Source organism: Myxine glutinosa, chromosome 5 (assembly GCF_964187855.1).
Source record: "Myxine glutinosa chromosome 5, kmMyxGlut1.1, whole genome shotgun sequence".
Lineage (NCBI taxonomy): Eukaryota > Metazoa > Chordata > Myxini > Myxiniformes > Myxinidae > Myxine > Myxine glutinosa.
The window spans coordinates 90,244,858-90,267,426 of record NC_136265.1 but is presented as its reverse complement, the minus strand read 5'-3'; the positions used below and the strand labels follow the sequence as shown (position 1 = coordinate 90,267,426).

Below are 22,569 nucleotides of genomic sequence, written 5' to 3'. Positions count from 1 at the left end.
AGGTCAAAAGGATGCTCTACTGAGTGCCATTCTACTTTGTTCTGTTTTTCCAAGTGTCACTCTGAGTGAATTTTCATTTGTTACTTGCAAAATCGAAGATTTTTCAAGTACCGTAAAATTCGGACTATTAGCCGCAACTTTTTCCCTCAACTTTGACCTCTGCGGCTAAAATAACGATGCGGCTTGTTTATGGAATTTTCCGATGTTGCGGGTTTTCCTGATGACGCATTCAGGCCAAATCAAGTTGTTGTCGTCAGTCTCCAGTCTATGTTTAAATTCACATTAAGTTTCAAAACTGGTTTTGACTCTTCGTGAATTCAAAACTCACTGTAAAAGTGTGCTAGTGATAACTGTTTATGGTTTTTTCCTCCAGATTTACACACACTAAACATTCAGTTAATCGCCCTTGCGCAGACGACTTCCATCATGCCGAAAACACGACGCAATGCTTACGATGCAGCTTTCAAATTGAAGGCGATCGAACTGGCTATTGAAAAGGGAAACCGAGCTGCTGCCTATGAACTTGGAGTGAATGAATCCATGATCAGACGTTGGAGAAAGCAGAGGGGCGAACTTTCTCGCTGTAAAAAGTCAACAAAGGCTTTCAGAGGTAGGAAATGCCGATGGCCCGAACTGGAAGACGAACTTGAAGACTGGGTTAACACACAGAGAGTGGATGGTCGGGGTGTTTCTACTGTTCAGATTAGACTCAAAGCAAGATCGATCGCTGCAGAAAAGAAAATAGAAGAATTTCAGGGCGGGCAGTCATGGTGTTTCAGATTTATGAAACGCAAAGGTCTTTCTGTCAGAGCACGAACGACTCTCTGTCAACAACTCCCTCCTGACTTCGAAGAAAAAATCGCAAACTTTCGGAACTACACGCAGGAGAAAATAGCAGAGAACGTCATTGCTCCGCAGGACATAATTAATATGGATGAGGTCCCTCTGACCTTTGACCTACCTCTCAATCGGACTGTAAACAAAAAAGGCGAATCGTCCATCTGTTTAAAAACAACTGGTCATGAGAAAACCAATTTTACTTGCGTACTGAGCTGCACGGCATCCGGAGATAAACTTCCACCAATGGTCATATTTAAACGCGTTACGTTGCCAAAGGAGAAGTTTCCAAAAGGAATCGTTATTAAAGTGAACAAGAAAGGTTGGATGAATGAAACGCTAATGAAGACCTGGCTCACTGAGTGCTACGGCAAGCGACCGGGAGGGTTCTTCCACCGAAACAAGGCCATGTTGGTTTTGGACAGCATGAGGGCCCACATTACTGATACCGTAAAAGAAGCAATCAGATCGACTAACTCCATCCCAGCAGTGATCCCAGGCGGCACGACCAAATATCTTCAACCTCTTGATATCAGTGTTAATCGTGCTTTCAAAGTAGCACTGCGTGTCGAATGGGAAACATTTTTCGCCACTGGTCATCCATCTTTCACCAAAACTGGACGTATGCGACGAGCAAGCTTCGCGGAGGTCTGTCAATGGATTTTGACAGCGTGGGGAAAAGTAAAACAAACTACCATCGTCAACAGCTTTCGCGAAGCTGAACTCTTGTATGTAGCAGACGACAGAGAAGCCACCAGCTCCAGCCAGCAAGACTCGGATTCATCCGACAGTGAAAAAGAGGCCGGGGTCAGCGATGCAGCCATAGCAGAAGAAGCTGTGCTTCTGTTGTTCAACTCAGACACTGAAGACGAAGCTTTCAGTGGCTTCAGTGGAAATGATGACGACGACGAATAAATGTGACTACCGGTATTTTTTGATTGTGTGTATTATTGTGTATCTTTGGTGTCACTGTATTTTTATTTTTGTGTTGCTTTGTCACTGAATTTGTGATTGAATTTGTGCTTTGCGCGCGTCTGACAAGTTTCTGTGGCTGTCGAGTTTCTCACTTTTTGTGGTTAATAAATGGTTGCGGCTTATAAACCAGTGCGGCTTGTGTGTGTTTAAATTCCAGTTTTAAAAAAAAATTAGGGGATGCGGCTTATATAACGATGCGCTCAATGGTCCGAAATTTACGGTATATTGGTCGGTTGCGTTTGTGGTTCTCTGTCTGTCTGTGTGTTTGTTTGTCACCGACCTACAGGTCACAATTTTCAACCGATCTTCACGAGACTTCACCAAATGGTAGAGTTGGTCAAAAGCAAGAAGCCTATAGTTTTTGGGGTCAAAAGGTCAAAAGGTCAACATAGGCCAAAGGTCACCAACTTTGCTAAATTTCTAAAATCCTAAATTTTCATCCGATTGATTTGAAATTTGAAGACTTGCATATCTGGTCACTGAATTCAACCCCCAAGTATTTTTAAGGTCAACATAGTGTTACGTGCTCCTCCCCAAACCCCGGTCACGGTGTACCTCCGAGCCCTGAGTGGAGTCATGGCAGAAAGATGTGTTATTCTGTGTCAAAGATCAATGGTGAAACCACACCAATTGTTACCAACAAACTAGTATTGTATTAAGCTCACACAAGAATAACAGCACAAAAACAATAGTAATCAATTGTACAACCAATATATCATTCCTATGATGGTACCATCAGTTTCGTACAATATAACTCACTGTGCTCGAATTGAGCGAAAATAACATTCCCAATGTCTCTGTCCCGGCTTCAAGCCAAAGTCGATCCACGCTCCAGTGATCGTCAGAACGATGTTGTATCGAGACCAGAATCCCGCTCGGTTGACAGTCACACTGCCAAAGATGGGCAAAGGTGTCCTCAAGAGGCGACTTGGAAATCACACCTTTGGGTATGGATGTTCAACGGCTCCCCACACAGCGAACCGCAAATTCCCACTCGAAATCCACGTTACACATGCAAACCAGGCTAACGGCTGGATGCGTTGAAATGGTTGGAGCGAGGTGAAAAACCTGGAGCGATGCGAAATCGGGCACGAGGCAAAACGGCCAACGGCCCGTACTCAAGGCGTAACGGCACTCCAATGATTCTCTTCAGAATCAACCGCAAAACCTGACACGAAGGTTTATCTGTTACAGCGATAACAACTCTGTCGCAGGAATTCCTTTCCCAGGAAACCCAAAGTTCACTCGTGACCCCCGTTCGCCAGCGTTTGCTCAAGACCTCAAAGCAGCTCGGCTCCTTCTCCACTTCACTTGCCCCACCTCCTTTTTCCTCTTCTTCTTCCTCTTCTTCGTCCGGCTCCCAATCCGGTTTCCGGTTTCTTTTTAAAACATTAATTTTTTTTACCTTTTGAAAACAGTTATCTCCAATTCACTTAAACGATAACAATAATAGTACATGGAACCAAAAATGTTTACAGTGGATGAGAACCACAACAACGGAAGTGACGAATCCGTAACAATAGGCCAAAAGGTCAACATAGGCCGAATTTCTAAAATCCTAAATTTTCATCTGGTTGACTTGAAATTTGAAGAGGACTTGCATATCTGGTCACTGAATTAAACCACCAAGTATATTTGAGGTCAACATCGGCCAAAAGGTCAACATAGGCCACATTTCTAAAATCCTTAATTTTCATCCAATTGATTTGAAATTTGAAGAGGACTTGCATATCCGGTCACTGAATTCAACGACAAATTATATTTTCGGTAAACATAGGCCAAAAGGTCAACAGAGGCCGAATTTCTAAAATCACGAATTTTCATTTGATTTGAAATTCCAAGAGGATTTATGCATATGGTCACTGAATTCAACCACCAACTATTTTTGAGGTCAACATAGGCTAAAAGGTCAACATAGGCCAAGTTTTTAAAATCCTAAATTTTCATCCGATTGACTTGAAAATTGAACAGCAATTGCACATTGTGTCACTAAATAGGGAAACAAACTATTTTTGAGGTCAAAAGGTCAAAGGTCAACTCAAGGTCAACGTTCCAAAATCATCATTTTTCATCTGAAAAATCGTCACTTTTCTTCCTATTGACCCGAGCTTTGCTCAATATTGTCAATTTTAATCTTGATGAAATGGACAATTTGCTGTATCCATGGAATTTTTTTTCTTCGGGGTGGGGGGTGGATTTTGCAAGTATCATGCTCTGCATGACGTTGTCTTGTATGTTTGTTTGTATGTTTTTTTTGTTTGTCAACGGCCTACAGGGCACAATTCTAAACCGATTGTCACTAAACTTCACAAAGTTGTAGAGGTCATCACAATTGAGAAGCCTATTGGTTTTGAGGTCAAAGGTCAAAGGTTATTTAGAGGTCAAAATTATAAAATCGCCATTTTAAATCCGATTGACTTGAAAATTGAACAGCATTTGTATATTGAGTCACTAAATTGGGAAACGAACTATTTTTGAGGTCAAAAGGTCAAAGGTCAAATTTCTAAAATCATGAATTGTCGTCTGAAAAACTGTCAATTTTTATCCCATTGACTTGGGAATTGAACAGCATTTGCACATTGAGTCACTAAATTGGGAAACTAACTATTTTTGAGGTCAAAAGGACAAGGTCAACTTGACGTCAAACTTCCAAAATCATAAATTTTCACCTGAAAAATCAACAATTTTAATCTGATTGACTTGAAAATTTAAAGGCATTTGCATAGCGCTTCACTGAATTGGGAAACTAACTATTTCGAGGTCAAAAGGTCAAAGGTCAACTCAATGTGAAACTTCTAAAATCATCCATTTTCATTTCAAAAATTGTCACTTTTCATCCTATTAACCCGAGCTTTGATCAAGATAGTCAATTTTAATCTTGATGAAATTGACAATTTGCTATATTTATAGAAACCTTTGGGGGCGGATTTTGCAAGTATCGTGCTCTGCATGATGTCTTGTTGTTACCCTGTACTCGTGAAGCGAAAATCAGGGTTAGGCATTCGGTTACGTACGTGTGGCATACATGTGGCGTCCTTGTGCCGTGTCTGCATTTTAAAAATTCATTTTCTCGGCAACCGTTGGTCCGATTGACACCAAATTTTACTATAGGAGCTGTGGAATTTTTTATTCATAATTATGACGTCATAGGTCACGTTGTACAGGTGCTATCTTGGAAAAACTTTGCACCTCTATATCTCTGAAACCACTCAATGGAGAAAATTGAAACATGGCTCATTGTCAAGTACTCTCCATGGGGAATGACATATTGTCGTGCGAATCCCTCAAGGTTAACACCAGGGACCGCGGATGGCTCAAATGGATTTAATAGAGGCGACGACCAAATACGGATTTTGCTATCAAAAGAAGTGAAGAGGAAGAGGCGGTAAGCGCTTACCGAGAGCGAACCGACGGCAGCTCCGATCCTGCAGGGGATTAACTCAAATGAACACAGGTTTAACAAGGAATGGAAAGTAATGCAAGGGCTTATTTTAAGTAAAGGTCGGGACAGGGAAACACGATGATAAATCTAATAATGATCCGAAATTGGGATCCCACACACCGACTTCCAAATACGAGACAGGGGAAAACGAATTACCAAAGAACACGTGCGTCGTGGGTTTTTGTAATATGGTGCGAGCTTATCTGTCCGTCGTCCAACGCGGCCCCATCCGGCTCCAAGCTCCGGCGCGAGGAAACCCTCCGTCCGCTCGCTCGCACGCTTCGCCAGGCCCCGTGCGGCCTGCACCGCTCCAAGCTCCGAGTCGATTGCACACGAGGCCCCAGCACCACTCCAAGCTCTGGAAGCACCGAGAAGGACCGCTCCAAGCACCACTCCACACCCAGAGCGAACCGTCAGCACGACGAAGAGGAGCGCAGAGACCCAAAAAGAAGGGCAAGAGCTTCAAGCACAGAGAGAGATCTCCAATACGAAGGGGTCCAGCGCGAAGAGAGCCAAGAGACAAAATGTCATCCAGCGAGCCCTTTTGCAACCTGGCCTGTGACGTCAGACCTGGCGCGCCACCAACCAGAGCCTCGTAGCTTCCCGCCGTCCACCGAACCTTCCAGCACCTTCCCTCCAATGAACAACCTCCAATGAACAACCTCCTTCTCAGTCGTGGTTTTGCGCCTTCAGCGTTGTTTGGCTGGAGGTTCGCAGCTTCCACGATGATTGGTTCCAGGTTCGCGCCTTCCACGCCAACCAATCACAGTCCTCATGGGCGTGGTTATGGCTCATCTCACGCGTTGTTGCTAGGCCAGCTGGTGGTGCGGCTGGCGGCGGCCATCCGGCAGTGCCCCGATCTGGCTGCCTGCCGGTATTCTTCCAAGGTCATTGTAAGGGAAGGGAACTAATTAATGTGTGCACTCAGGACATATTGAAGTGTTTTATATGAGTGCGTTGCCATAAGGGACAAAGGGATTGTAATGAAATTGTGTCTAAGTTGAACCCAGGTGCTATGCTGCCTCTGACCACTGAGAGGCTCCCATAAGAACTCGGACGGACAGCTCTCCGATCATTCCTGTGACATTTATTCTGTGTGGTGTCGTGCATACTCAGATGGTGCGTATTACGAGATGTTCCAGGTTTGCTTGTACTAATTGCAAATCCATCATTACTTTGATGATTACTGAATACTGATATGATGCTTGTTGATTTCTTGCAGGTGTTGCTAGAGATCGATTCTGAATTAAACTCACTATTGGGACAATGTTGCAGATCTGATTCTAACAACAATTAATTCAGAATCTTCTCTTGGGCTTGAACGAGATCGACATAACTCACAAACTCATACAAGTCCCGATATTTGGAGCGGACCCCCAGGGCGCCGGACGCGCCGGCTCAACTACTTCACTGGCTGAAGCTACTGACCAGCCATCTGGACGCTCAGGAGGAACTCACCGATGTCATCAAGCTGGCGGTGCTGTATTCCAAAGTGAACCATACCGTGCATACGTATATATCCCAGTGTGGAACATACGATACTGCTGTGGCAGAAATGAGACGTATTTACATAAAAACTCAGAGTGTGGTCTATACTCGATATCTGATCGTGACTCGGCGGCAGGAACCCTTGGAGACCATTGACCAGTTCATTCAAGACCTCCGCCAGTTAGTGAAGGACTCTCTTACTGAAACCGGCACTCATGCACAAGTCTGTGATGATCTTGTGCGGGATTCTTTTGTTTCTGGGATTCGGTCTCCAGTCATCAGACAGAGATTACTTGAAGAACAAGATTTGACACTAGAAAGGGCTCATCGTCTATCCCTCCTGTACAACGAAGTGCAGGTACAAGCCGACACGTACGATCGTCCATACGTCACTGCAGGATTAACTGGTGCAACACGACCGGAGAGAGCAACCGCCAAGCAAGCGGATACTGCATCCTCGCCGGGATTAAGAGACAACCGATGCGCTCGAGGATCTCGACCCAAGTGTGACAGAGGCCACTGCGACCGGACCCAAGGCCAGAAGTAACACTAAGTGCTTTCTATGTGGGAAACGGAACCATCTAAGGTCAGTTTGTCCAGCTAAGGAGGCGACGTGTCATTCGTGTTCTCGGAAAGATCACTTTGCTAAGGCTTGTTGTTCATCCCGGGGCCGGCCAAATCGGTCGACGCTGAATGTGCTTCTCTCTCCGCCCAAGAAACAATCGGCGCCTCGCGCGGCCTTGATTGGAATCGCCCCTCTCCGTGGGCCTCACGCTGAGCGCTCGACCTTGATGAGGCTTACTGCGCCGACTAAACAAGTGGCGCAATCACAACGGTACACGGCTCGACCGTCCTTGACGGGAATTATTTCGACACCCAGCCCACTTCCGGGTTTGGCCTCACGAACAGCGCAAGCTTGTGTCGGATCTCCGCGCGTGGCTCGAGCGCCCTCTCGCGGCGGCCTGATCGACCTATGATCGACTTTGACTCCACGAAAGAAGGGAGCTTGTGATTAAGGGTCGAATGTTTCCGGATGTGCATGTAATTGTCTTACCAGCATTATGTGCAGAAGTTTTGCTGGGACATGATTTTCTCTGGCGACATGGGCGTTTGGAAATGGAATTTGGTGGTGCTGATACTCTTGCTGTGTGTGCTCTTGCAGGGATGGAAATTGAACCACTGTCGTTGTTTCCCAATATGACTACTGACTGTACACCGGTTGCTGTTAAATCACGACGCTACTCACAGGCTGACACGCAATTCATTGCTGAAGAGACTGCGCGGCTATGAAAGGAAGGTATCATTGAACCGAGTCGATCACCTTGGCGGGCCCAAGTTTTGGTGGTTCGAACCGAATCGCACCACAAACGCATGGTAATCGACTATTCGCAGACGATTAATCGGTTTACCCAATTGGACGCCTACCCATTCCCGGGAATGGATTCTCTGGTATGACAGGTGGCACAGTACTCAGTATATAGCACTCGAGATCTACGTAGTGCATATCATCAGATTCCAATCTCCGAGGCAGATCGCATCGGCACTGGGTTTGAATCCGGACAGAGGTTGTCCCAGTTCACCCGGCTGCCTTTCGGGGTCACAAATGGGGTTACGTGCTTCCAAAGGGCCATGGACGGCCTCATTGCTAAGGAGAATTTAACTGATGTCTTTGTTTATCTGGATAATCTCACGGTTTGTGGGTACGACAAAGAACATCATGATGCTAATCTGAAGCGCTTCCTCGAGGTTGCGCACACGTATCGACTGACTATGAACGAGGCTAAATGTCGCTATTCTGTTCGAACGATAGATCTCCTGGGGTACACAGTGACCCACGGCTCTATCGCTCCAGATAAGGAGCGTCTGTGACCCTTGCTTGACATGGCCCCGCCCCACGATCGTGGTTCTTTGAAGCGCGCTCTCGGGCTGTTTGCTCATTACTCTTACAACAACAACAACAACATGCATTTAAAAGGCCATTTTCCCTACTAGGGCGGGGCTTAACCTTGCGGTCCCCATGACAATCTTCTCCATTTTGCCCTATTTTCTGCATCTCTCCTTGTTAACCCCCTTGCCCGCATTTCTTCTTCCACCATCTTTAGCCAAGTCTTTCTTGGTCTTCCCCGTCCTCTACTTCCTTCTACATCAATTTCCATCACTCTTCTCAACCAGTCACTTTCATCCTTCCTCAACACATGACCAAACCATCTCAGCCTGTTCCTCTTCACAGCATCAATCACAGGCTCTATTCCCATCATCTTTCGCAATTCATCATTTGTCTTCCTCTCTCTCAACGACACTCTGCACATCCGTCGAACCATTCGCATTTCCACCCTTTCCAACCTTCGTTGCTGCTGTACATTCATTACCCATGTCTCGCTCCCATAAATCATAACACTGCTCACACATGCACCACCATACACCTTTCCCTTCAGCTTCAACGACACTCCCCTCATCATCAGCATGCCACTCAGTTCCCGAAACATCTTCCATGCACATCTCACTCTAGCAACCGTTGCCGAGTCTGATCCACCTTCTCCATTCAGCATGTCTCCGATGTCGCAAAATGTTTTCACACCTTCCAGCTTCACGCCATCTCCAAGATCCAACTCAACATTTCCTCCATCTGCAGCTCCCTCTGTGCACACCTTACATTTGAATGTAGCTGCCACACTGGTTAATGACCCTCTCAGGCCACTACATTTTTGATGAACCCACTCAGCGCACATTGTACATTGAATGGAGTTCACTCCGACACCCTTCCTACACACAGCACAGGGCCACTTCCCAGTTCTTTCCACCTCACCACCTGCTTTACCACTTGCCATCACCTTCGACTTTCCGATATTCACCTTCAGACCTTTTGTCTCCATACATTCCTTCCACTTGTTCATCTTTTCCTTCAGTCCATCCATACTTTCCGCAATCAACACCAGATCGTCTGCATACAACAACTCCCACGGTAAACCCTCCTTTACGTTCTGAGCCAGCACCTCCATCACAGCTACAAATAGTAGTGGACTTAGTACCGACCCCTGATGCACTCCAACCTTCACCTCAAACTCACCACTGTTCCCGTCCTTCGTCCTTACAGCTGTGCGCGCTCTTTTGTACATTCCCATCACGACTCTGATCAACCATTCCTCCACTCCTAACTTCCTCATTGCCCATGTCAATACTTTGCGTGGAACCCTATCGAATGCTTTCTCCAGATCAACAAACCCAAGAAACAACTTCTTCCTCTTCTCCATGTACTTCTCCTGCAACTGCCTCACAATGAAAAGCACGTCTGTCGTTCCTCTTCCTGGCATAAATCCAAACTGCATTTCGTCGATCTTCACTTTCTTCCTTGTCCTCCTCTCCAACACCCTTTCCAATACCTTCATTCCATGCTCCAATAACTTTATCGCTCGGTACGAGACACACTCCAGAGGGTCACCTTTCCCCTTGTATAGAGGGACGGGGGTACTCAGTTCCCAATCCACTGGAATGCGGCCTTCTTTCACCACCAGATTACAGATCTCTGTCATTCTCTTCACACCTCAACTTCCTGCTGCCTTCAACATATCTCCCACATCTCCCGTCGGCCCTCCCGCTTTTCTACCCGTCATTGCTTTTGTCGCTTCCTCAACTTCCTTCTCGGTTATCTTCTCTGCCGGTCCTAAAACTGGGTTACTCTCTATGTTGCCATCCCCATTCATTCTCTGTATTCAACAGCATTTCCATATATCTTTTCCATCTTCCTTTAATTCCATCTTGGTCGACAATGATTTGTCCCACTTCATTCTTCAAGCAACTCACCCCCATCACATCGCACCTCTCTTTCGCTATCTGCTTTGCAATCCTGAATACTGGTTTCTGACCGTTGGGCTTAGTTTCTTAGTGGGTTATTACTCTTAGTGGGTTCAAAATTTTTCCGAGAAGCTTCGTCCCCTTGTGGATTGCAATAAGTTCCCCATGAGTCACGCTGCTAAGGCCGCTTTCCATGGCCTGAAGTCAGACATAGCTGGCGCCGCTGTGTCGACGATTGATGAAAACAAGTCCTTTGTTTTGGAAAGCGATGCGTCGGACCACACGATAGCTGCTGCACTCTCTCAATGGGGGCGACCTGTGGCCTTCTTTTCAATGACTCTCTCCTCTGCGGAACGAAGACGCTTGTCTGTCGAAAAGGAGGCGTATGCCATCATCGAGTCGATCAGGCATTGGCGTCCATATTTGCTCGGTCGATGTTTTCAGAACATCACGGATCAACAGAGTGTTGCCTTTATGTACGACACGCAACATGCTCAACGCATTAAGAATGAGAAAATCACTCGCTGGTGGATTGAGCTAGCCGATTTATGTTACGCTATCAAAGTAGTTCTTGTTATCTACTCACGATAGTTGATGAGTTCTCTAGATTCCCTTTTGCTTTCCCGTGCGGCGATATGTCTGCTGCTACGGTTATCTGGTGTCTGCAGAACTTGTTTTCTATGTTTGGGAATCCGGCCGATGTGCACACCGATTGAGGCGCGGTGTTCTTGTCCCAGGATGTGAGAAACTTCTTGCTCCAGTGTAATATCGCTTCTAGCTATACTACTCCGTACAGGCCACAGGCGAACGGACAGGTAGAACGATTTAATGGCATCATATGGAGAGCCGTTACTCTGAGCCTAAGTCCCATGGACTAGGACTGGACCGATGGGCTTGGTCGCTACCTGGGGCGTTAAGTTCGATCAGGACTTTATTGTACACCGCTACTAATCAAACTCCCCACGACCGTATGTTTCGTTACTCGCGTCATTCGGGCGGTACCCGTCCTCTGCCGGGCTGGCTTGCTGAGCCCGGACCGGCCTTCCTCAAACGCGCGGTTCGCTCTGTGTAAATATGACCCGCTCGTTGACAAGGTGCGTATTCTCCAAACCAATCCCGAGCACGCTCGTGTACTGTTGCCCAACGGACGGGAGTCTACAGTCTTGGTGCGCCATCTTGCCCCATGCGGGGATATTGACGAGCCGGCTTACGGTGCAGTTGATCTGACAATGGAGAATCTACCGGCTACCCAATCGCCACATGCACCAGATCCGGATGGCTTTGTGGGGCCACTGCCGTCGCCCGATTTAGGTGGACATTCCGATGCGGGGGATTCCGGCCTCGGGGATGTGGTATCCGGTGTCTATCGGACACGCGCCGTGAGGGAAATTCGCCGCCCCGACCGCTATGGTTGGACTGACTGACATGGACCGTTGCCAAATGATTACTCTGCTGCTATGCTTTGCTAGCTTGATTTCCGTCCCGAGAGGTGGTGAAGTTTTAACATAGGGGAGAATGTAATGAAATTGTGTCTAAGTTGAACCCAGGTGCGATGCTGCCTCTGACCACTGAGAGGCTCCCATAAGAACTCGGACGGACAGCGCTCCGATCATTCCTGTGACATTTATTCTGTGTGGTCCAGTGCATACTCAGATGGTGCATATTACTAGATGTTCCAGGCTTGCTTGAACTAATTGCAAATCCATCATTACTTCTATGATTACTGAATACTGATATGATGCTTGTTGATTTCTTGCAAGTGTTGCCAGAGATCGATTCTGAATTAAACTCACTATTGGGACAATGTGGTAGATCTGATTCTTACAACAGGGATGATTACCAGGTCTGACACACAGGGGTTTATATTTGTCCCTACAACTATTTAACACACGAACATCCTTGCATGTTCACAGGTATACTCTTACCCTGACAAACCGCCTAAAAACACAGAACTTATTACAGGGTAGATTCCCTATCGCGACAGTCAAAGCTTGTTACCTATACAGATCTACATGGCTCTAGATATTCCTTTACCCCGCGACATAACAATATGTTTGTGATGATGTCATCGGTGCCTTTGTGATGACGTCAAAATTCGACAAGTACAACGCTTGATCCGTTCAGTGTGAATTGTTTTTCTCTGCAACTGTTGGACTGATGGACACTAAATTTTCACCAGAGCGCTTCCTCCTGTTGAATATTTAAATGATAATTATGATGTTGTAGGTCACATGGTACAGGTGCCATCTTAGAAAAACCAAAAAAATGATGCAGCTCTATCTGCAAAACAGCTCCATGAATTTTTTTTAAATATGGCTCATTGTAAAGAATTATGGTGTTGTTAATTATGGTGTCATTGTAAAGAATTATGGGAAAAGTAACCCCACTAATGGTGTTGCATGGGAAATAGGTGTTGTTAACAATGACGTCATTGATGCCGTAATTATGACATCATAATTCGAGAGGGACTCGTGTGATTTGATGGCTTGGTCTGATCAGTTTGAAATTTATTGAGTGTGATTTTATGCAACAATTATATTAGAGAATATAAATTTATGATGTAATTGCTCACGTGGTCTGCGCTCAATAAGCTCAATAAGCTTAATAATTTTAATAATAATCAATAAGCTTAATAATAAGCTCAATAAGCTTGTTACATACACGTCAGGTGGGTCGACGACAACCGTTGACTACCTGATGGTGCGTAGGCGAGATGGGGGCACCTCCTGGACACAAAGGTGATCCCGGGGGAGGAGGCTGTTTCACAGCACCACTTGGTTGTCTGCGACATAAGGGTGAAGGGTGCGAGGAGAGCTCGGCGGGTGAAGTCCCAACCGAGAATGAAGGTGTGGAGGTTGAAAGAGGTGACAGTGAGGGAGGCATTAAAAGAGAGGCTGAGTAGGGCAGAGGATGATGTGGTTGAGCTTGAACGTAGTTGGATGTCAATGAAAGATAGTCTGTTGGGAGCCGTTGGCGAGGTATGTGGATGGACAAGGGGACCACCGAGGAACTCGGAAATATGGTGGTAGGATGATGTTGGAAAGAGGACTGACGAGAAGAGGAAGAAGTTCAAGGAGTGGAAGAAGGTGAAGGGTACGGTAGCAGAAAAAGCAGAGCATGAAAGTTATAAGGCAGCCAAGAAGGCTGCAAAGAAAGAGGTAGCAAAGGCGCAGGAGGCATGTAGGAAAATGTTTGGAGAACGCTTGGACTCGGAAGAGGGTCAGAGAGCGGTATTCAGGATTGCAAAGCAGATAGTGAAAGAGAGGTGTGATGTGATGGGGGTGAGTTGCTTGAAGGATGAAGTGGGACAAATCGTTGTGGACCCAGATGGAATTAAAGTAAGATGGAAAAGATATATGGAAATGCTGTTGAATACAGAGAATGAATGGGATGGCAACATAGAGAGTAACCCAGTTTTAGGACCGGCAGAGAAGATAACTGAGAAGGAAGTTGAGGAATCGATAAAAGCAATGAAGAGTAGAAAAGCGGGAGGGCCGACGGGAGTTGTGGGAGATATGTTGAAGGCAGCAGGAAGTTGGGGTGTGAAGAGAATGACAGAGATCTGTAATCTGGCGGTGAAAGAAGGCCGCATTCCAGTGGATTGGGAACTGAGTACCCTCGTCCCTCTATACAAGGGGAAAGGTGACCCTCTGGACTGTGGCTCATATCGAGCGATAAAGTTATTGGAGCATGGAATGAAGGTATTGGAAAGAGTGTTGGAGAGGAGGATAAGGAAGAAGGTGAAGATCGACTAAATGTAGTTTGGATTTATGCCAGGAAGAGGAACGACAGACGTGCTCTTTATTGCGAGGCAGTTGCAGGATAATTACATGGAGAAGACGAAGAAGTTGTTTCTTGTGTTTGTTGATCTGGAGAAAGCATTCGAAAGGGTTCCACGCGAAGTATTTACATGGGCATTGAGGAAGTTAGGAGTGGAGGAATGGTTGATCAGTGTAGTGATGGCAATGTACAAAAGAGCCCGCACAGCTGTAAGGACAAAGGACGGGAACAGTGGTGAGTTTGAGGTGAAGGTGGGAGTGCATCAGGGGTCAGTACTAAGTCCACTACTATTTGTAGCTGTGATGGAGATGCTGGCTCGGAACGTAAAGGAGGGTTTACCGTCGGAGTTGTTGTATGCAGATGATCTGGTGTTGATTGCAGAAAGTATGGATGGACTGAAAAGGAGAAGATGAACAAGTGGAAGGAATGTATGGAGTCAAAAGGTCTGAAGGTGAATATCGGAAAAACGAAGGTGATGGCAAGTGGTAAAGCATGTGGTGAGGTGGAAAGAACTGGGAAGTGGCTGTGTGCTGTGTGCAGGAAGGGTGTCGGAGTGAATTCCATTCAATGTACAATGTGCGCTGAGTGGGTTCATCAACAATGTAGTGGTTTGAGAGGGTCATTAACCAGTGTGGCAGCTACATTCAAGTGTAAGGTGTGCACAGAGGGAGCTGCAGATGGAGGAAATGTTGAGTTGGATCTTGGAGACGGCATGAAGCTGGAAGGTGTGAAAACATTTTGTTACCTAGGAGACATGCTGAATGGAGAAGGTGGATCAGACTTGGCAATGGTTGCTAGAGTGAGATGTGCTTGGAATAGGTTTTGGGACCTGAGTGGCATGCTGACTAGGAGGGGAGTGTTGTCGAAGCTGAAGGGAAAGGTGTATGGTGCATGTGTGAGAAGTGTTATGATTTATGGGAGCGAGACATGGGTGATGAACGTAGAGCAGCAACGAAGGCTGGAAAGGGTGGAAATGCGAATGGTTCGGTGGATGTGGGAGTATCGTTGAGAGAGAGGAAGACAAATGATGAATTGCGAAAGATGATGGGAATAGAGGCTGTGATGGATGCTGTGAAGAGAAACAGGAAGAGATGGTTTGGTCAAGTGTTGAGGAAGGATGAAAGTGACTGGTTGAGAAGAGTGATGGAAATGAATGTAGAAGGAAGCAGAGGATGGGGAAGACCGAGAAAGACTTAGCTGAAGATGGTCGAAGAAGAAATGCGGGCAAGGGGTTTAACAAGGAGACATGCAGAAAATAGGGCAAAATGGAGAAGATTGTCATGGGGACCGCAAGGCTAACCCCCGCTCTTGCAGGGAAAATGGCCTTAAAATGCCTGTTGTTTTGTTGTTGTATGTACTCCCGATACGTGTTTCCTTCATTGTAAAAACTATCAAGTCAACAGGATGAAAGGGAGGAAAGGGGCCTCATTTGGCCACCCATTTTGCTTTCACATTTATTTATGTCATTCTTTAGTTCGTCCTTCATTTCTTTCATGTCCTCACCCGACTTGACCATAAAGGCCCTCATTTGTGCCATAAATAGGCCCCAGTCCATTGGCACCGCGGGCTCGGCTCTCGCCACCACGTGCGAGGCGCCGCCATTTTCTTCCCCTACTGCCGGCCCCTCATCAATGTCCTCCTCTTCCTCCAATTCTTCCCGGGGGTCCTGGGTCATTGATTCTACCTCCTCTACCTCATTTTCTACCCCCACCGGCATTCGACCGCTTTGGCTAGCCATGGCACGAATTAAATTTGTTTTTAATACTAAATTTCGGTCGCTCGTAATTTGGAGTGCGTTCAGCGCACTTTGGGCCCTATTCCAAACTCCTGACACCAATTGTTGCGGCCACTATGTACAATTGGTGTCCAAAATTTTGTCTAAAAATTTTTGTCCCAGGTTCCAAATCCCCACTCCTGACTCCAATTGTTACTCCATGGGGTGTACTTACTTTTTCATGTGACTGTATATAATACTGCTGTGCATCACAATTAGTATTACAAAACAACACCCATGTTTCTCTGCTTTCCTGCAATGAGAAGAGTACGAGCAGGTTAGAACGGAACGCAAGTAATAACTCACTTACAAAGAAAGAGGGACATTTCAAGAAACTCAGAAGTCCATGCGGACTTACACAAGAGCATACCTCCATCATGTGATGAATTGTCCACAACTTTTAAAATATAATGCTACACGTCGTTTTGGCCCTATCACTCAATGGTGAAGAATCATTTGACAAATGTAAAAATTTTTTATCGCATCAGTAGCCGGATTGCCATCATCACAGAAATTAAATCGAATGTCCTTGTCACGCACCCAACCTGTCCACCAAGTTTCACCCGAATCCGTACCTAACTTTTTGAGATATCCTGCTATATATCGGATTTAGCCCTATCAATAGATAGGGACATCTCCTCACCCCTTCCTCCTCACCCACCTCCCTCCATCACCTCCCTCCATCAACCCCTTCCTCCTCACCCGCCCCTCTTCCACCTACCCTTAACATATCTTCAATGGTGAAGAATAACTTAAAAAATTATCAGATCTGGATCTTCACCAAAATCTAACCGTTTCCTCTTTGTCACATTCCCAAGTTCTCCACCAAATTTCGTCCGACTCCATCCACAACGTTTTGAGATATTCTGTTCACAGACAGACAAACAGATGGGAGTGAAAACATAAGCTCCATCCACCTTTGGTGGCAGAGGTAAAAATGACAATAATGAAAATGATAATGACAGTGGTGACGTTGATCATGATAACGATGATAAATAATAACTATAATGACAATGATGACAATTAAATTTGATTAAGACCCTGCAGACAGATATGATAATGGTCTGTCAAAGGTGCCTGTCAAAGCCCCTCCAAAAGATACATATGCAGTATATCTCTCCCCTCCATCTCCCTTTTCACCTCCCCACCCACACCCCACCCCACCTCAACCCCTTCCTCCTCACCCACCCCTCTTCTACCTACCCTTAACACAGTAACTCATTTATTTATGAGAAAAATTCATACAGAGTGCGAAAACCTTTTTGGTTTCCAAAATACATTTCTATCTTGATTTTTAAAACGTAAAGAATCATGAGGAATGCCTTCACTCTCTCCTCCATTTATTTCGGGAAAAAATATAGATGTAAAACTTTAACTCTCGTCAATAACACCAACATCATCAACTGCATAATCTTTTCCTTCTTTCTTTTCCCCATTTTCTCGTGAAAATCTCCTCTCTGAAATTGAAGGTATTTTTGAAAATAATATTTTCATGAGACTTTTAATTTCTTTATTTTCCTCAGTTTGTTGAGTTTGATTTATTTTCCATAATACCTCCAATCTTTTATTAATCTCACTGGTTTCCATATTTTTATATTTTTCCTCCCTCTTTCTCTCCTCCCCCTCCTCCTTCTCCTTTTTCACCCTTGCCTCCCTCTCTCTCCTTTCTCTCTCTTCCCTCCCTCTTTTGTCGTTCTCTCCTTCCTCATCCCTTACTACCCTTGAACCATCTCCCCATGGAATATTCATCTGGATTTCTTGATATTCCTGTGTCCAAAATATATATTTTTACACAGATAGCCACCACTTTTGTCTTCTGCTCCACTGGCAATGGCATTATTGAGCTCCGAAGCTGGAAATCCCAGGGAACAAATACCACGATAACACCACCAAACCCTGAAAAGGAAAACAGTGGAGGTCAAAAAAACAGAAATGGCAGGAAGTCAAAGTTGTATCAACCTTTTTAAAACACCATGCACATGTATACATAATATATACATACAACTCGAAAGATTTGCAGCTCAGGATTCATATTGTGAAGGATGTGTGTTAATTTACGAGCACAGCTGTCAAAGCCAAAAGACCACGTGAACAAGTGTGACAGAAAGAATGTCATCTACAGCATACAATGTGAAGATTGTGAAGCCAATTATGTGGGCCAAACATCCAAACGCTTAACCACAAGGCCAACTGAACACCAACGGGCTGTATGATGACCAGTCAGGTTGTCATTGGTTGCGACACACACACACACACACACACACAAACGCACATTCTCATGGAATCAGACCACGATCCTTGGTACAGGATCTTTGAGAGTGAACTTCGAGATTATCGAATGATGAAGCTTGGGGTGTGGTCTGCCGGTTATGATAGTTTTCACGACCCGTTTCCACACCCCTCGTCCCATTCTGGGGGTGTGGCCTTGTTCCGTAGTCGGTTGGTAGGCGGGGTTTACTTGTCGGTCGTAATGTCTGGATAATGTTGGCGATTTTTTTTGGTTAAAGACGTTTTTATGGCCGGCTTGTTATAATTGTAAAAACAAAGGGAAAAACCACCGAGGGCAATCACATACTGGCAGAGAACTAATCTTAGACCCTACCAAGTTAACACAACACCACCCCCCGTGTGGTGACACGTAAACGATCTTAAGCTCAGTTTTCCCTCCTTAATACATTGAGCTGTCTTCCTACCCGTACACGGTGGTCCATGCTATTACTATACAATCCTATCTCCACCATGGTATTTCATCCCCTACCCCCACAAATGCAACAATATGTTCATGTTTGCTTACGTTTGTCAGAATTATATCATGAGTATTGAACAAAATCAGTTGTTTTTTTAAATACATGTCATGTGATATTGTATTTACAGGTGGATCCATTGAATCTACAAGTGTGGCTGCACCTACTTTTATGAACAGTGTAGACCCAGGCCCGCAGGACTTGCCAACTGAAACAAACAAGAGGACTTTATACAAACACAACAAAACGAATAATGAATTGTTTGCACGCAAAAATGTTCACCAGGTTCACAAAGGAGAGAAAGATGAACGCCCATACAAATGCAAAATTTGTGGAAAATCCTTCAGTCATTCATCCAGCTTAACATCACACTTGGAAAAACACAATCGTGATTGCCCATATAAATGCATAATTTGTGGAAAATCTTTTAATCGGCTGTGCACCTTGAAAAGACACTTGGAAATTCACAATGATGAACGCCCGTACAAATGCACAATATGTGGAAAATCTTTTAATCAGTCATCCACCCTTAAAACACACATGATAATTCACAGTGATGAACGCCCATACAAATGCACAATTTGTGGAAAATCTTTTAAACATTCATCCACCCTTAAAACACACATGATAAATCACAATGGTGAACGCCCATACAAATGCACAAGTTGTGAAAAATCTTTTAATCAGTCACACCACCTTAAATCACACGTAACAATTCACAATAGTGAACAACCATACAAATGCACAAGTTGTGGAAAATCTTTTAATTATTCATGCAACCTGAAAACACACATGAGAAATCACAATGGTGAACGCCCATACAAATGCACGAGTTGTGGAAAATCTTTTAATCAGCTATCCAACCTTAAAACACACATGAGAATTCACAATGGTGAACGCCCATACAAATGCGCAAGTTGTGGAAAATCTTTCAGTCAGTCATCCCACCTTAAAACACACTTGAGAATTCACAATGGTGAACGCCCATACAAATGCACAATTTGTGGAAAATCTTTTAATCGAACATCCATCCTAAAAACACACATGAGAATTCACAATGATGAACACTCATACAAATGCACAAGATGTGGAAAATCTTTTAATCGAACATCCATCCTAAAAACACACATGAGAATTCACAATGATGAACACCCATACAAATGCACAAGATGTGGAAAATCTTTTAATCGAACATCCATCCTAAAAACACACATGAGAATTCACAATGATGAACACCCATACAAATGCACAAGATGTGGAAAATCTTTTAATCAGCTATCCAACCTTAAAACACACATGAGAATTCACAATGATGAACACTCATACAAATGCACAAGATGTGGAAAATCTTTTAATCGAACATCCATCCTAAAAACACACTTGAGAATTCACAATGGTGAACGCCCATACAAATGCACAATTTGTGGAAAATCTTTTAATCGAACATCCATCCTAAAAACACACATGAGAATTCACAATGATGAACACCCATACAAATGCACAAGATGTGGAAAATCTTTTAATCGGCCAGGCCACCTTAAAAGGCACATGATAATTCACATGGAGAACGCCCGTTCAAATGCACAGTTTGTGGAAAATCTTTTAATCAGTCATCCACTCTTAAAAGGCACATGATGATTCACAATGGAGGTTCCTGAATAACGATCCTTTACTGAAAAGGAGCGGGACATTTTGAGTTCTGAGAGAACTTCCTCACCTTCTAAAACCTACAAATGGAGATAACAACGAACAGGAGAATGTCTGTATGCCTCTATGCATGTATGTATGTGCACAATTTCTGGAATGTTTTTTTAACTAGTCACCTCACCTGAAATAAAATGCACATGACAATTCAAAATGGAGAATGCCTGGAGAAACGCACAATTTGTGGAAAGTCTCTCATTCACCTATCCACCCTTAAAATATACATGGGAATACACAATGAGAGATTGGGGCACAGGAGCATTAGTCGCAGGGTGCAGCACGAGTGTAGAAAGGTGGGATAAGCCTTAAAGGAGGGGGTGGGATTATTATTTTGCTTATTTTTTTTGCATATTGGATGCACAAATACCACATAAACACACACACAGACACAATGGAGGTGGATACTTTGAAACCTGTTTGGTCTCTGTTCCACCTTCTGAAACCCAAATTATGGATTTCCTGGTTGCTCCCTCCTCCGATATGATGGACCTGAGTAGTATTGTTTTGTTGTTTCTGACTCACAGCGCTCCAACGATGGTTCAACATGGTTCAATGTGGTTCAACATGGTCCACTATGGTTCAGCATGGTTTGTTTTTCAATTTTTCCAAATTTCCAAAAAATGTTTTATTTAATTTACAATTTTTCAATTTTCCAAAAAAAATTTATTTTCAATTTAATTTCCAATTTTCAATTTTTTCAATTATATAATTTCCAATTATATAATTTCCCCAATTTTTTAATTTAAAGAAAATTTGATAATAACAAAGTTATGCTTTTTGATCAAATGCATGCATGATATGCATGATTTGGGGGGATATGCATGATCAAAACATTCAAATAAATTTAAAGCTCTATTTGAAGTATTATATCATAATATGACTACAGTTTGTTTTACCATTAATCATAAGGGTTTATACCTTGAAATATACACTGCGCAAAATATGTTAATTAAAATCGAATTGGATGCTGAATATTTTGAAACATACAAGTATAATCATTCAGAAACAATTCATACAGGATTAGGCTCACATATTAATCACTTTTTTAAATTTATAAAGAACAAGACCGAGATTGTTTTTAAAATGGAAACCCCCTTTGAATTCATTATAGATAGAACCAAATGGAAACCAAAGAACTTCATTGGTGGATAATTCCAATACATGGTTAAAAATTAATACCGAATCTATTTAAAATATCATACCAACCCCTATTCAAGATTATACGTCTAATCCGGTTCGCATTTCAATGATAAATTTTAATATGCTTTGTCGTTTGTTTAAGGATCCTGTCATTGAAATAAAACGCACCAAAAATATTCTTTATTTTATATTCGAAATAATACATATTTCAAAGAAAGTTGTTTATTATAAAACAGACGATGATAACGATGAAGATGATAACGCCGAAGACGATATCGACTTTGATAAAACAAATAAAACATAAAACGAGTGATAAAACAAAGCGTGATGAAACATGCCATGAAATGTGTAAGGAAATAGGATATCCACCTATGGATCACGCTAGATTAACTTATCATCATTATTTCAAATCCGAACAATTTACTCATATCGGAAAAATTGGCTCGATATCTAATAAGCCTGTTGCTGAACATACCAAATTAGATGAAAATAATCAACCCAAACCTACATTATTATCTTGTAATAGTAATATTGGTATTGTAAAAAATTATATTATGCCAACTATAGATGAATAATAAAGATGAAATAACATAAAATATTGCTTTTGAAACGATAATTTATCCACTATGTTTCAACATGGTTCATTTTTCAATTATATAATTTCCACAATTTTTTTCTCCCATTTTTTTTTTTGGGGGGGATACAGGATCGAGGCTCATGAAAGAGCGAACATTTATCACACAAAAAAATCAAACAGACACACAAAACATGTAATAAGGGTAGCAGTAGTCGGAAGTTGGTATTTCAAAAAAGTGAATCTGGGGTGAAATTAGCAGGGGTAGAAAAGATCAAGGTTTTGAATGGGGGAAGATAAGAGATGGTGGTGAACAGCT

At 43.7% G+C, this 22,569-nt stretch overlaps 1 protein-coding gene across 1 annotated transcript in view; it reads left to right on the top strand.

Annotated features, from left to right (window-relative positions):
- Positions 1-20,877, top strand: part of LOC137428466 (uncharacterized) — a 169,233-nt gene extending 148,356 nt beyond the window's left edge. Inside the window, exons 11-12 of the mRNA XM_078777381.1 lie at positions 374-1,726; positions 18,963-20,877. Coding sequence (XP_078633507.1) covers positions 374-1,726; positions 18,963-20,467 — 2,858 coding nt within the window. The 3' untranslated portion in view covers positions 20,468-20,877. The remainder of the gene's footprint in view (positions 1-373; positions 1,727-18,962) is intronic.
- Positions 20,878-22,569: the final 1,692 nt, after the last annotated feature.